At 54.4% G+C, this 15453-nt stretch overlaps 1 protein-coding gene and 1 long non-coding RNA gene across 3 annotated transcripts in view; one reads left to right on the top strand and one right to left on the bottom strand.

Moving 5' to 3' along the window:
• The window catches only part of GGA1 (golgi associated, gamma adaptin ear containing, ARF binding protein 1), a 28757-nt gene extending 15527 nt beyond the window's left edge, over positions 1 to 13230 (bottom strand). The window contains exons 1-6 of one of the 2 annotated variants that reach the window (XM_033188829.1): positions 12978 to 13116; positions 12717 to 12834; positions 7117 to 7201; positions 3808 to 3883; positions 2271 to 2369; positions 459 to 582 (exon numbers count right to left, since the gene is read on the bottom strand). In XM_033188829.1, coding sequence (XP_033044720.1) covers positions 459 to 582; positions 2271 to 2369; positions 3808 to 3883; positions 7117 to 7201; positions 12717 to 12759 — 427 coding nt within the window. In that variant the 5' untranslated portion in view covers positions 12760 to 12834; positions 12978 to 13116. Of the gene's footprint in view, positions 1 to 458; positions 583 to 2270; positions 2370 to 3807; positions 3884 to 7116; positions 7202 to 12716 lie in introns of both variants that reach the window. The other variant, XM_033188821.1, reaches the window with a different exon arrangement.
• LOC117070165 lies at positions 13075 to 14678 on the top strand. The gene is made up of 2 exons (XR_004431813.1): positions 13075 to 13211; positions 14281 to 14678. It is a non-coding gene; the product is annotated as an uncharacterized LOC117070165 (long non-coding RNA).
• The last annotated feature ends 775 nt before the right edge of the window (positions 14679 to 15453 follow it).

Raw genomic sequence — 15453 nt, 5'->3', positions numbered from 1 at the left:
CTGGATTAGACGAGTGTCAGAAAGGCTGTCAATATGTCCCAGGCCATATGTCCCACCCAGGTAGGGGTGACATGGGGATGGGGGCAGGCAAGGGCAGGACAGAAGAGGGAGGTCAGTCTGTTGCCAGCATGCTGGCTCTGGACTCTTGGTGGCCTGGGCCTGCTCCTACCTACCCCATCAAAATTGCCTGGGGGGGATGGTTTGGGGACCCATATTTTGAGGCTACTCCCCGGAGACCACTCTTTGAGGGGAAGCTTGATTCGAACTCACCTTCTTTCCACCCAAGCTAGCCTCAGGCAGAGCACAGAAGGCCACACTAGCTGTATGTTCTCCAGGAGTTAAAGGACAGACCCATGACCTTGCTGGCTCAGAAGCCCCTGAAGCTGCTGGAGCCCCAGCTAATGGTGGGGGAGGGGAGGGCAGGCCCTGGTCACCCCCCCACCCTCTGTGTGCCTCACCCTGCTTCTTTAGCATCTGGTAGGCCTCTGCGATTTTCACCTCCTCGGGCAGGCCCACTGTCCAGCTGTAGAGGAGCTCCAAGATCTTGTTTTTCACCTTCTCCGACGTCCGAGAGCCCAGATACTTCAGGGATACAGTAGGGAGGCCTTTGATACTGCCTGGCCCCACTCACTTCAGCCTCAAGCACTGTCCACACCCTACTGCCTCCCCAGGACTCCCCGGGAAGCCCTCTGGCCTACAGGGTCCTCACAGCCCCACCCAACCAGCCTGGGGTAGACTGAGTTCACCTACTACCCCTGCCACTTATTAGCTGGGTCAGCCCTCAGTGTCTGTTTCCCACCTGCTGGGTGGCACCATGGTGAGGATGCAGAACTGACATGAGGGACAGGCCTGCTCACCGTTGGCTCTGGGGACTTAGCCTTGACATCCCAGGAAGGAGGAGCCAGAGGCCTCCAGGCTGCCCAGGGAGGGGTGAGGGTGGAACTGGGAGGCCCTGGGCCTACTCCCCATTTCCTACCAGCAAACTGGGCTGGGGAAAGTGGCTCTCACACCAAAGCCCCCTCTTGGGAGGAGAATGGGAGGCCATATGGGTCATTCAGTAGCTCTGGTCAAAGGATGGGTCTGAGCAAAGAAGGGCCAAGGGGCAGGCTGTCACTCAAACAGCTTAAGCAATGTTCACAGTAGGCCGGAGGCGGGGGCTCACATCTGTCATCCCAGCACTTTGGGAGGCCAATGCGGGTGGATTATGAGGTCAGGAGTTCAAGACCAGCTGACCAGTATGGTGAAACCCTGCCTCTACTGAAAATACAAAATTAGCTGGGTGTGGTGGTGGGCGCCTATAATTGCAGCTACTCGGGAGGATGAGGCAGGAGAACTGCTCAAACCCGGGAGGTGGAGGGTGCAGTGAGCTGAGATCACACCATTGCACTCCAGCCTGGGTGACAAGAGTGAAACTCCTTGTCCAAAATAAAAAAAAGTATCTGGTAGGTAGGCCGGGCATGGTGGCTCATGCCTGTAATTCCAGCACTTTGGAGGCCACGGCAGGCGGATCACGAGGTCAGGAGTTCCAGACCAGCCTGGCCAACATGGTGAAACCCCATCTCTACTAAAAATATAAAAAATTAGCCGGGCATGGTGGCGTGCGCCTGTAATCCCAGCTACTTGGGAGGCTGAGGCAGGAGAATTGCTTGAACCCAGGAGGCGGAGGTTGTAGTGAGCAGAGATCGTGCCACTGCACTCCAGCCTGGGTGACAGAGCAAGACTCTGTCTCCAAAAAACTTTAAAAAAAAGAAATGTTCACGGTCTGTGGGAAGATTCCTTGGGCGGAGCTGGGGATGGCCCGTCTGGAGCCAGCAGGCTCCATCACTCAAGTCTGTGGCCTTGGATTCTGAGGTCCAGGGAGGGTGCTCTTGTGTGGTGGGGACAGGGAAACCTGCCAGAGACCAGGTAGGGTGCTATGGCCAAGTCCACAGGGAGTGATTTCAGGCCAGAGATCGCTGACAAGTAACAGCCATCTGTCAGCTGTACGTATTCCCTGGGATCATTTCTCCCTAAGCACCGGGCAGTTCCACGGCTGCCCCACCCCTGGCCAGCCTGGAAACACTCCTCTGAGACCCCAGGCTGTCCCAGAATCAGGTATGAGGGGACTGTGAGAAGGGATCTGTGTTTGTCCTAGGTCTGAGTTCTAATGGGGGGCTGAGGTAACACCCCAGCGGGAGGCTCCCTGGAAAAGTCGCTCCACAGTCTGAAGGTCCTCTTTCCTCTCCCCACATCTGACAGGGCAGGTCTGAGCTTGGGCTGGGGGCACCAACCTTGGGTGACACGACCTTGATGAGCTCGTTGAGAAAGCGGAACTTGCCCACTTCGTCGTGGAACCGCTTGCCGCAGCTCTTCATGCATGTTTCCAGCACCTGTGCAGGGAAGGGGGATGGGAGGGGACGCCCAGGAGCATCAGAGGCCGCGGCCTCCCTCCCACGCCTTGGCCAGGGACCAGAAGCCCATGGGTGGGCATTCAGAAGGGAGGGAACGCCTTGTGAGGATGGAAGATTCTGAGTCACAGCGGCCTCTGGGACTGATCATCACCCCCTTGGGAGATAGGGTCAGGCGACCTACAGTGCCCAGCAATGCCCAATCTGTAGCAATGCTCTAGTCCCGTTCACAGCTTAGGCCCCACATCTGAGTACCAACTGTACATTATTTTCTTACTATTTTTCCTTTTTTTTTTTGAGACAGAGTTTTACTCTTGTTGTCCGGGCTGGAATGCAATGGCATGATCTCGGCTCACTGTAACCTCTGCCTCCTGAGTTCAAGTGATTCTCCTGCCTCAGCCTCCTGAGTGGCTGAGATTATAGGCACCCGCCACCACGCCTGGCTAATTTTGTATTTTTAGTAGACACGGGGTTTCTCCATGTTGGTCAGGCTGATCTCGAACTCCCGACCTCAGGTGATCCGCCCGCCTTGGCCTCCCAAAGTGCTAGGATTACAGGCATGAGCCACTGTGCCCGGCCTATTTGTCCTTTTTTAAAAAAACCTTATATGAGCAACATCTACCTTGGCCTCATCCTAAGGTATATCTATGAAATCATAGGACTAGTTATACTCAAGAAAAAATGTTAAAACAAATATATAACAATAATGATTATTATTTAGAGACAGGGTCTCACTCTGTTGTCCAGGCTGGAGTACAGTGGCACAATCATAGCTCACTGTAGCCTTGAACTCCTTGCCTCAGGCAAGCCTCCTGCCTTGGCCTCCCAAAGTGCTGAAATTACAGGTATAAACCACTGCACCCAGTTAAACACATAAGTATTAAAAGAGAAACTGTTTCTCTACCACCACTTAAAATCAGCCTTGCTCTATGGTGGGTTGGTATGTGGCCCATGCTGGAGGCCACAGACGTACACCCCTCTCTCCTCTGCTATTGAACAGATGCAAAACCTCAGGCCTGAGCCCAAGCGCCACCCCTTAGCTTTACAAACGTGCAGATCTCTGGATGCAGATACTCCAGGAGTGAGGCCTCGGCAGGTCTGGGTGGAGCCCTGATTCCATGTGTTGAATACGATTCCTTGAGAGGCAGCCGATGTGCAGCTGAAGCAAGGAACCCCTGGACCAGATGACCCTAGAGGGCCTTTGCTCAGCAAGAGGCCTACGTGTATGGATGCTGGGGTGGGAGGCCAGCCCGCTGGCTGTGGTGGGACCCTTGGGGTGGGCCCGGACCTCTATCCTGGGCCATCTTAGCACAACTCTCTTGGGCTCTGAAGAGCCTTATGGACCCCAAGAACTTCAGTCTTGGCCTCCCTTGCTGTCATCACATGGCCGGGGACGGATGGTGGTCTCTCCCCTTCTCACCGTCAAGGCCTGGATCGCCTCCCACTCCTGCGGGGACTGGATCTTGTGGGCCAGCAGTCGGGTGGCGAGTGGAGGCCTGGGTGGGAGGAACAACACAGAGCCAGAGTCGCCACGGAGTCCCAGTCACCCTAGGGGAGGGCCATGACCCCAGCCTGCCGGGACTGCAGCCCTCCTCCAAGGAGCCCTGGTCACCCCAGAGGAGGGTCACCACTCTAGCCTGTCACTGAGACTTCAGCCCTCCAAGGTTTCTGCAGGCATATGCAAAGGCCCAGCTCCCTCTCCAGATCAGATATGGCCTGGGATTGTGGCAAGGCAGGGCCAGGCAGAAAGTGCAGGCGGGGAACTACAAAAGGTGTGAGCTCAGCTCCTGGGCTGGCCTAAGAACTGTGACGTGTCACACCCTTGGCTTGGCTTGCCATAGAGACAACTACAATATGCCATGAGAGACGGGCTGACACAGTTCCCCGGGAACTCAAGATGGCAAAGGACGTTCTGCTGTGGCAAATCAGAGCAGCTTCATGGTGGAGGTGGTGACATCTACCAGACTGTAAAAGACCCATTGCCATCGACGGTAAGAGCTCACAGGTGCTGAACTGGTCATGCGTGAGGAGGCTCACACGTTCCTGCCTAAGCTGCATAAGGCAGGCAGCACTGTCATTCCTGCCTCACCATGGGAATTTCCTTCAAGTGTGAAGAAACTGACTCTCGGAGACAACCACTCACCCAGGGTTGCTCAGCTAAGAGAGGGGACGGGACTCATACCCAAGCAACATGACTCCAAAGCACACACACACCACTGTCTGTGGTCCCGAAACTTTAGTATCACCAGGTGAGCCCACTAAGAATGTCCACTCCTGGCCGGGCGCGGTGGCTCACGCCTGTAATCCCAGCACTTCGGGAGGCCGAGGCGGGCAGATCATGAGGTCAGGAGATTGAGACCATCCTGGCTAACAAGGTGAAACCTTGTCTCTACTAAAAAAATTAGCCAGGCATGGTGGCGGGTGCCTGTAGTCCCAGCTGCTCGGGAGGCTGAGGTGGGAGAACGGCATGAACCCGGGAGGCAGAGCTTGCAGTGAGCCAAGATGGCGCCACTGCACTCCAGCCTGGGCAACAGAGCGAGACTCCGTCTCAAAAAAAAAAAAAAAAAAAAAACAGGCCGGGTGCGGTGGCTCAAGCCTGTAATCCCAGCACTTTGGGAGGCCGAGACGAGCGGATCACGAGGTCAGGAGTTTGAGACCATCCTGGCTAACACGGTGAAACCCCGTCTCTACTAAAAAATACAAAAACTAGCCGGGCGAGGTGGCTGGCGCCTGTAGTCCCAGCTACTCGGGAGGCTGAGGCAGGAGAATGGCGTAAACCCAGGAGGCGGAGCTTGCAGTGAGCTGAGATCCGGCCACTGCACTCCAGCCCGGGCGACAGAGCAAGACTCCGTCTCAAAAAAAAACCAAAAAAACAAAAACAAAAACAAAAGAATATCCACTCCCAACCCCCCACTGGAGAGTCGAGTCTGGGGGCAGCCCAAGAATGGGCATTTATTTAATTTATTTTTTTGAGATGGAATCTCACCCTGTCACCATGCTGGAGTGCACTGGTGCAATCTCGACTCACTGCAACCTCAGCTTCCCGGGTTCAAGTGATTCTCCTGCCTCAGCCTCCCAAGTAGTTGAGACTACAGGCACATACCACCACACTCTGCTAATTTTTGTATTTTTAGTAGAGACAGGGTTTCACCGTGTTGGCCAGGATGGTCTCGATCTCTTGGCCTCATGATCCGCCCGCCTCAGCCTCTCAGAGTGATGGGATTATAGGCGTGAGCCACCACACCTGACCTTATTTTTTATTATTTATTTATTTATTTGAGATGGAGTTTCACTCTGTCGCCCAGGCTAGAGTACAATGGCACGATCTCGGCTCACTGCAACCTCCACCTCCTGAATTCAAGTGATTCTCCTGCCTCAGCCTACCAAGTAGCTGGGATTACAGGCATGCACCACCATGCCTGGCTAATTTTTTTTTGTATTTTTAGTAGAGACAGGGTTTCTCTATGTTGGTAAGGCTGGTCTTGAACTCCCAACCTCAGGTGATCCGCCTGCCTTGTGCTGGGGTTATAGGCATGAGTCAATGCACCCGGCCTATTTATTTATTTATTTATTTTGAGACGGAGTCTCTCTCTGTCGTCCAGGCTGGAGTGCAGTGGCGCGATCTCCACTCACTGCAAGCTCCGCCTCCCAGGTTCACGCCATTCTCCTGCCTCAGCCTTCCTTGTAGCTGGGACAGGCGCCACCACCGCGCCCGGCTAATTTTTGTATTTTTAGTAGAGACAGGGTTTCACCGTGTTAGCCAGGATGGTCTCGATCTCCTGACCTTGTGATCTGCCCGCCTCGGCCTCCCAAAGTGCTGTGATTACAGGCATAAGCCACCGTGCCCGGCCCTTTCTATTTAAATTTTTTAAGAGATGAGGTCTTGCTATGTTGCCCAGGCTAGCCTCAAGGGATCCTCCCGCCTTGGCCTTCCCAGTAACTGAGATTACAGATGTGTGCCACCATGCCTGGCTAAGAATGTACATTTCTCACAAGTATTCTAGGTAATTCTTTGTTTTGTTTTTTGAGACAGAATCTCATTCTGCTGCCCAGGCTGGAGGGCAGTGGCGCAATCTCGGCTTATTGCAATCTCTGTCTCTTGGGTTCAAGCAATTCTCCTGCCTCAGCCTCCCGAGTAGCTGGGATTACAGGTATGCACCACTATGTCCAGCTAATTTTTGCATTTGTAGTAGAGACGGGGTGTCACCATGTTGACCAGGCTGGTCTCAAACTTCTAACCTCAAGTAATCCGCCCACCTCGGCCTCCCAAAGTGCTGGAACTATAGGCATGAGCCACTGTGCCTGGCCAACATTCTAGGTGATTCTAACACAGGTAGTTCTGGTTCTTCCTTGAGGAAAGGGCCTACTGGCCTCCTCCCAGTTGGGGAACACGCAGTTCTCCCTCTGGGGGGCCTTCCCACAAAGCACTGGCTGCGGGTCCAGCAGGCCTAGGTCTTACCAAGCTCAGGACTAGCATTTTCTCCCTGTGAGATGTAGGGGCAGATGTGAGTCCTCTGAGCCTTGATTTCTTTACCTGTTACATGGATCTAGCAAGGCCCACCCCAGAGAGTGACACCCAAACAGCATTCAGTACTAAGTGACCCTGTCCTCATCACTTTGTGAGTATGTTCAGAATGAAAACCGGGTGTCCACCCACCCAGGCCACTGTACCCGAGACTGGGTTCTGGAGAGTGCAGGGCAGTGCAAACAAGCAGGGCCGGCTACCTACCCCTCAAAGTCCTCGTTGAGCTGCTCGCAGAAGCCGTTGATGCTGGCCCAGTCAAGCTCCTTGTTCAGGGGGTTCGTGGCTCTATCTGGAAGAGGAGAGCTGGGGTCACTGTGGCCTGGCAGTGGGATTCCTGCTCTTCTGCTCCTGACCCTGACAAAGGTGTGGTCAGGAGTGGGAGGGGAGTGTGACTGAGCACGTGGGAAAGCTCTCCCCTTGCCTTCCTGCCCAGACAGCCTCACGACCTGAGCGCGGGTGTAAACAGACAGATGAGCACAGCTGCTCTCCTAAGGGCCCCACTTTTAGAGACTATGGTCAGGGCTCTTTCCCTCCTCCCCATTCCTCCCACCCCTGCAGCTGGACCCATCAGGCCAGCCCCATCTCCTCTGATTCTGCTGAGAACAGTGTCTCCATAATTCACATGGAATTTATGCTCAGAGGAGATCCAGAAGTAAGGGAGAAAAAAATCAGAGTCCCGGCCTCAAGGAGCCGTGTAGCCAGGAAGTGTGCCAAGGGAAGCTAGGTTCTCAATAAAGTGTGACAGAGCCAAGGAGCTGCAGAAACACAGGGGAGGGGACTCAGTTCAGTTTGGGGTTGGGGAGACTGCCTGGAAGAGGCAACACACAAGATGGGGCCAGGTGTCACCCAGGCTGGAGCTGGTCCACCTCTGACCCGCACGTGGCTGCATGGGCAGGAAAGATGTGGGTAGCCACACGAGGCAGAGGAGGAGGGGCCTCAGTAAGGAATGTGGGTCTTACCATCACACCAGGTTCAGAAAGCCTTCATTCCCTTGGGGGTGGCTCCGGTGTCCCCTTCCCTAAGCCTCTACTCCTGCCCAGGGTAGCAGTGCTGGATCAGTTCTCTCACGTCCCCCAGCCTGCTACGGCACTGCATCCCAGCCACTCATGTCCACACCTGTCTCCCCTTGGCAAATGAATGAATGAATGAATGAGCAGGCAGCTGAGGGCAGGCAAGGGGTGGGGTTCTGGGGAAGTCTGAATCCAGAAATGGGTAGTGGCAAGGAAAGAGGGCCAACAGGTCTACATGAAGTGGGTGTGAACACAACCAGACGGTTACCCCTTTAACCCCCAATACTGGTTAAACAACAATCTAGGTTACATGTTTCCCTGAACCTCGATTTCCCCATCTTGTAAAGTTGGAATGAAATATGGATTTTTTTTTTTTTTTGAGACAGAGTCTCGTGCTGTTGCCCAGGCTGGAGTGCAGTGGTGCGATCTCGGCTCACTGTAAGCTTCACCTCCCGGGTTCACGCCATTCTTCTGCCTCAGCCTCCCGAGTAGCTGGGACTACAGGCGCCCGCCACCATGCCCGGCTAATGTTTTTGTATTTTTAGCAGAGATGGGGTTTCACTATGTTAGCCAGGACGGTCTCGATCTCCTGACCTTGTGATCAGCCCACCCCGGCCTCCCAAAAGTGTTGGGATTACTGGTGTGAGCCACCTGCTGGATTTTGTTTTTTTTTTTGAGAAGGAGTCTCCCTCTGTCACCCAGGCTGGAGTAAAATGGTGAGATCTTGGCTCACTGCAATCTCTGCCTCCTGGGTTAAAGGGATTCTCCTGCTTCAGACTCCTAAGAGTAGCTGGGATTACAGGCGTCCACCACCATGACCGACTAATTTTTTCTTTTTCTTTTTTTTTTTTTTTTTTGAGACGGAGTCTCGCTCTGTCGCCCAGGCTGGAGTGCAGTGGCCGGATCTCAGCTCACTGCAAGCTCTGCCTCCCGGGTTCACGCCATTCTCCTGCCTCAGCCTCCCGAGCAGCTGGGACTACAGGCGCCCGCCACCTCGCCCGGCTAGTTTTTTGTATTTTTTAGTAGAGACGGGGTTTCATTGTGTTAGCCAGGATGGTCTCGATCTCCTGACCTCGTGATCCGCCCGTCTCGGCCTCCCAAAGTGCTGGGATTACAGGCTTGAGCCACCGCGCCTAGCCTACCGACTAATTTTTTCTTATTTTTGGTAGAGACGGGGTTTCACCATGTTGGTCAGGCTGGTCTCGAACTCCTGACCTCAAATGATCCACCCACCTCGGCCACCCAAAGTGCTGGGATTACAGGCATGAGCCACTGCACCTGCTGAAATATGGATTTTGGATGACAAAATACTTTTTGCATGGGAAGGCCATGGGGACAGCCAGAGCGCGATCTTCATTTCTCCACACCCCACCTCTAACTATCACCCCTTCCCAGCCAGTTCTGCCCAAGCCTAAGCACTGAGCTGAGGATGTGGAAGGACGGCCCAGGAGGTAGAACAGAGAAGGATGTGTGAACAGGAGGCTGGGGACTGACCCAGCATGTGACACCTGCCCTGGGCCATATGTTATGGCAGGGGGCCCAAAGCCCTGGAATCCCAGTGGCTGGCAGCCATACATCCTACTCAGATTTAAGTATTCTGGGTGCTGGGGCTCCAGCAGTGAACAGACAAAATCCTGCCCTCCTGAAGTTCACTGCCCAGCAAGAGAAACAACGAATACTGAGATTAACAAACCCAGCAGTACTGCAGACTGTTGCGAAATGTTATAGAGCAAAGCAAAGCAAGGAGAAGTGCAGAAAGCCTAAGGGGTGGGGGGCTGCTCTCCCAGAGGGCTCTCGGAGGGCTCTGGAGCCCTTGGGGGCTGCTCTCTGGGAGGGCTCTCAGACCTGAACTGAGATCAGAAGGACGAACGTTCTCTCTGGATCTAGATCTCTGTCCCAGGAGCTACACAAGACCCTCTAGTCCTTCAGAAAAACGAAGCCCCTGGTGACCTCCTGGGGATACCACGAATATGACCCTCCCCACCCCAGGGGTAAGGGTAACTGTCTACTCTGCCTCCGAGTCCCCAAAACCTGGGGAACACCAGTCTAAAGTTAGGGAATCACTGCCCATTCAATGACACCCAGCGGGAAGACCCTAAAACAGGAAGTCCTTCAAGTGTCAGAGACACGTGAGTGGGAGTGAGGTCAGAGAAGCTGATTCTGGGCTGCTCCTGGGGTCCGACGCCAGTGAAGAGGAAGCACTGGCATCATGAGACATCATCTTTCTCCCCCTGCATCTGGCTGAAAGCCAGGGCCTCCAGGTCCAAGGAGATCCGACCGACCTCCTTGGCCCTTGGCCCCTGACCCTCAACCCTCTTAATTCTATCCGAGGGCAGTACCCTCCCTTGCAGGCAGCTGGGGAGAACACCTAGAGAGGGAGGGAGGTGTTTCACAACAGGGTAAGGCTCCACCCTGCCACTCTACAGTACTGGCAATAACATCATTTACCTCACCAGGCCAGGCGCAGTGGCTCACGCCTGTAATCCCAACACTTTGAGAGGCCGACGTGGGCGGATCACCAGAGGTCAGGAGTTCGAGATCGGCCTGACCAACATGGTGAAAGCCCGTCTCTACTAAAAATACAAAAATAGCTGGGTGTGGTGGCGCAGACCTGTAATCCCAGCTACTCGGGAGGCTGAGGCAGAAGAATCACTTGAACCCGGGAGGAGGAGGTTACAGTGAGCCAAGATTGTGCCACTGCACTCCAGCCTGGGTGACAAGAGCAAAAACCTGTCTCAAAAAAAAAAAAAAAAGGCCGGGCGCGGTGGCTCAAGCCTGTAATCCCAGCACTTTGGAGGCCGAGACGGGCGGATCACGGGTCAGAGATCGAGACCATCCGGAAACACGGTGAAACCCCGTCTCTACTAAAAATACAAAAACTAGCCGGCGAGGTGGCGGGCGCCTGTAGTCCCAGCTACTCGGGAGGCTGAGGCAGGAGAATGGCGTAAACCGGGAGGCGGAGCTTGCAGTGAGCTGAGATCCGGCCACTGCACTCCAGTCCGGGCGACAAAGCGAGACTCCGCCTCAAAAAAAAAAAAAAAAAAAAAAAAAAGGAAAAAAAAAAGGCCGGGCATGGTGGTCACTCTATAATCCCAGCACTTTGGGAGGCTGAGGCAGGTGGATCAGGAGGACAGGAGATCGAGACCATCCTGACTAACATGGTGAAACCCCGTCTCTACGAAAAATACAAAAAAAATCAGCTGGGTGTGGTGGCAGGCGCCTGTAGTCCCAGTTGCTTGGGAGGCTGAGACAGGAGAATGGCACGAACCCGGGAGGTGGAGCTTGCAGTGAGCCGAGACGGCGCCACTGCACTCCAGCCTGGGTGACAGAGTGAGACTCCGTCTCAAAAAAATAAAAATAAAAATAAATAAATAAAGAAAGAAGCTACCTTTTACCTCCAGCCTCCACAAGGGAAGAGGGAAGATCTTACTATTCTCCTAGGACACAAAGGGGAAGGAAAGGAGAAAATTCCAGCCCCAATGTGTCAGGGCCCAGCCAAACCCAGGTATCTCTAACTTCTGCCTGGTTTTACACTCTCTGGACTCTCAGAAAACCCCCACTGTTGCTAAACCTGAGAATGTTTTTTGTATGACCCACAGCTCAAGTCCTGTGTCTGAGATCAGTTAGCCAGGGGCCCACCCATCCCCCCAGCCCAGTTGCTGCTGAGACCCAGGCGGACACTTGTGGCATTCACAACGGTCAAGGGCTGCTGAGTGCCCCTTTTCCACCCCCTGCCCCTCTGCTGGCCAGGATGACTCTCAAACATCCCCAGAGGTTTGGTTCTGGGGCCAACCTCATGGTTCAATTCTGTTCAAGCCTGCCTTAAAAGGGGCTGGCCATAACCCCAAACCACGCTAGACAGTGGCCAGTGTGCCCGGGTCCAAGAGGCTTCCCTGAGGCCCTGGCAACGATGAGGCCCCAACAGCAGTTAAAGCCTTGGGAGAGAGCCCTCACTAGACCAGTGAGAAGCCAGCTACGGCTTTCAGGGGCAGAGTCAGGAGCGGGGCTGTGACAGCGGAGGATCATTAGGGCTGTGGGTTAAGGAACTCAGGTGGAGGGTCGAGGGCTAGGAAGCCTAAGCAATAGGAAGCTGTGTCTGAGGAGAAACAAGAAAAAAAGGGGTGTAGAGGCCTTTGAAGGAAGTTCAGCAAGAGCTGGGAAAGGCATCTTGGAGGCTGAGGGGCCAGGCTGAAGGTAGTGACAGGGAGCTTGGAGTTATTAATACTTCTGGAGTCTAAGACCCTTCCAAGCCTGTAGGGTGTGGGGGTTTCTCACTGTGTGGCCAGAGACTGGGACCTGCGGGAGGAATCAAATGGGGCAATGGGTCCTCCCTTCCAGGACGGGGTAATGAGCAAATGTGAGTAGTTGCGTGCTCCAGGAACGCCATGCAGGGCCAGAGAGTGGAGGATTCCGGGCCTGAGAACTGTAGGGTCCCTCCTTCCCGGGTGTGAGATGCAACCCCGGGGGACAGCTCGCGCGCTCCTTCCCCGGGCTGCTACTCCGTGGAGCAGTGTGAGCCTGGGGGGTTGGGGCGCAGCTCACTCCCCCTCCCAGGGGTCGTGGCCCAGGGATCCGACAGGTGGGCGGCGCCCGCTCCAACCGCTGGACAGCGCAGGGTACGGGGTCCTCCATCACTCCAGGGTCTGAGGGGCCGACTGAGGACACCGCCCCTCCCGGGCCGGGGGCGGGGCGTGAGGAGGGGGCGCCCCGTACCCCGCCCCCGCCGTGAAGGGGCCCGCCTCGTGCCCCCGGTTCCGGTTCCGGTTCCGGTCCGCGCCCCTCCCGGACACTCACTGATTCGCGCCTCCAGAGTCTCCGGCTCCATCGCGGGCTCCATCCGCCACCGGCCCCCAGCCTCGGCACCGCCCCCCCGCCCCCCGCAGCTCTCGCGGGACCTCCTGGGCACCGCCCTCTGTCGATTAAAGGGGCAACGTCCGCACGGGCGCGCTCGGCACCATAGAGAGGCCAACGAGCTCGCCTAGAGCGTCACGTACTCGCCCAGCCCCTCCCCCAAGCGGTGTCTACGTCGCGGCTGGGACCGGCCGCCTGCCTTTCCGTTCCCGGCGCTCAGGCGGGAGGGGAAGCGGAGAGACTGGAGGGTAAGGGCAGCACCATGGAAACCCCAAGGGACGCTCTAACTCGTTCTGCGTCTCGGAGATGTCTGTGACCGCCTCCGGAAGAATGCTCTGCAGGCATGTTGTTGAGGGGCTCTGAGGCCACTTCCGGATCCCTGAGCGGGTACTTCCGCTGAGAGGCGAACGTGGGAGAGGCCCTTAAAAGGGCGATAAGGTACGTTGTTATGTACCTTGGCCGCTGTGAAGATGACGAAAATAAATCAGTTACTTGAGTGCTTACAGTGTTCTGGGCATTGTCCTAAGCACTATTTGTAATTAATCCATTTACTCCTGACTCCTTGCAACAAACCCACCAGATAATTCGGAGGCTGCACAAGTGGCAGAGCCTGAACCCTGTGCCATCTCCTCCATTCATCCAGCAAACATTTAATGAGCTCTTTGCATTTGCTTTGCAAATACAAAGCACAGGGCACGGGAGGAGATAGACAAGGCCAGATATTTATTACACAGTGTGATAGGGGAAGCCCACGGGGTACTGGGAACAAAGGAGGGGGCTCATCCCCCAAACCGGGGTGGGGTGGGTGGGGGTGTTGTCGGTGGGTGGGGGTCGTGTCAGGGGAGTGATACTGTATTTGGCTGAAAGTCGGATTTCTCCACGTAGAGCTGGTGCGAAAAGATATTCAGGGACAAAAAGTAAGATGAAGGCCGAGGTGGGCGGATCACGAGGTCAGGAGATCGAAACCATCCTGGCTACACAGTGAAACCCCTCTCTCCAAAAAAAAAAAAAAAAAAAAAAAAAAATTAGCCGGGCGTGCCTGTATTTCTAGCTACTTAGAAGGCTGAGGCAGGAGAATCGCTTGAACCCGGGAGGTGAAAGTTGCAGTGAGCCGAGATTGCGTCACTGCACTCAGCCTGGGCGACAGAGCAAGACTCCGTCCCCCCCCCCCCAAAAAGTAGAATGAGTCCAGGGAATTGGAAGTATTTCAATACGGCTCCCAGATATCTGCAAATAGGTATCTATTTGCAGGAGATATCTTGGAATTAGGCTGGGGCAAGATCACCCAGGTCCCATGTTTTGCTGCCTTTTTTTTTTTTTTTTCCCACTGTGAGCAACGCTGGAGGTGTCGTTAGTTTTACGGATGGTAGCAAAGTCAGACTTTTGTTTTAGAAAGGTCCACAGTGGGAAGAACATAGCAGTGGGGGCCAGAATGGAATCGAGGAGGACAGTACGAACAGACTTCCTAAGCTTGGCGCCTTTTCTCCTGTATCTCCCTCCATCAAAGACCTCCCTCACCTTGTGGCGTCACGACCTGGCGGCTCCTGATCCCCGACTCACCTGGGTCCATCGCACTCTGTCGCCCCCTCGCGGCCGGCTGGGAAACCGGCACGTGGCGACATCTCCAGCGGCCCTGTGCCTGGGAGGGTTAAAGCTCGACTGAGACTAGGGAATCTGGCGAATCCGGTTCTGCCTTGGCGACTGACCTCGATTCACCTTCCAGAAACGCAGTAACCTCATCCAGGAGATGAGGGAGTTGTGCTGGGTCAGTTTCTCCCCCTAAACTCAACCATTCAGCAACTGGGATGCTTTTCTAAATTCTCTCCCGCAGGCCATTGAGATTATACAGGGAAGTGATATGTATGTTTATTGCATTCCTCGATAAAAGCTGTAACATAGTGTATACTTATAGCTTTTTGTGTCCTTTATTACTGAAATGAATTTTATATGTATATTGTTTTATTTTGTTTTTGAAACGGAGTCTCACTCTGTCTCCCAGGCTGGAGTGCAGTGGTGCGATTTTGGCTCATCACAACCTCTGCCTCCCGGGTTCAAGTGATTTTCCTCCCTTACTCTCCCAAGTAGCTGGGATTACAGGCGCCTGCCACCACGCCTGGCTGATTTTTTCATATTTTTGGTAGAGACGAAGTTTCACCATGTTGGCCAAGTTGGTCTCGAACTCTGGACCTCAGGTAATCCACCCGCCTCAGCCTCCCGAAGTGCTAAGTTTTACAGGCATGGACCACTGCACCCAGCCTATTATATTTATTTTTGGGACAGAGTCTGACTTTGTCGTCCAGGCTAGAGTGCAGTGGCACGATCTCAGCTCACTGCGACCTCTGCTTCCTGGGTTCAAGCGATTCTCCTGCCTCAGCCTCCTGAGTAGCTGGGATTACAGGCATGCGCCATCATGCCCGGCTAATTTTTGTATTTTTAGTAGAGACAGGGTTTCGCCGTGTTGGCCAGGCGGGCCTTGAACCCCTGACCTCAGGTAATCCACCTGCCTCGACCACCCAAAGTGTTAGTATTAAAGATGTGAGCCATCACGCCCAGCCTGAAATGAATTATTACTGAAATAAAACACACACTGCATTTACTGCATTCATTTAGGAACACATCTATGCTGTCAGGAGTCACTTTTAAAGACAACATAGATTTGATTTAGGTGCAAATTCTGACT

Source organism: Trachypithecus francoisi, unplaced genomic scaffold (genome assembly GCF_009764315.1).
Source record: "Trachypithecus francoisi isolate TF-2019V2 unplaced genomic scaffold, Tfra_2.0 Contig01580, whole genome shotgun sequence".
NCBI classification, from domain to species: domain Eukaryota; kingdom Metazoa; phylum Chordata; class Mammalia; order Primates; family Cercopithecidae; genus Trachypithecus; species Trachypithecus francoisi.
This window is presented reverse-complemented; position numbering and strand designations above follow the sequence as displayed.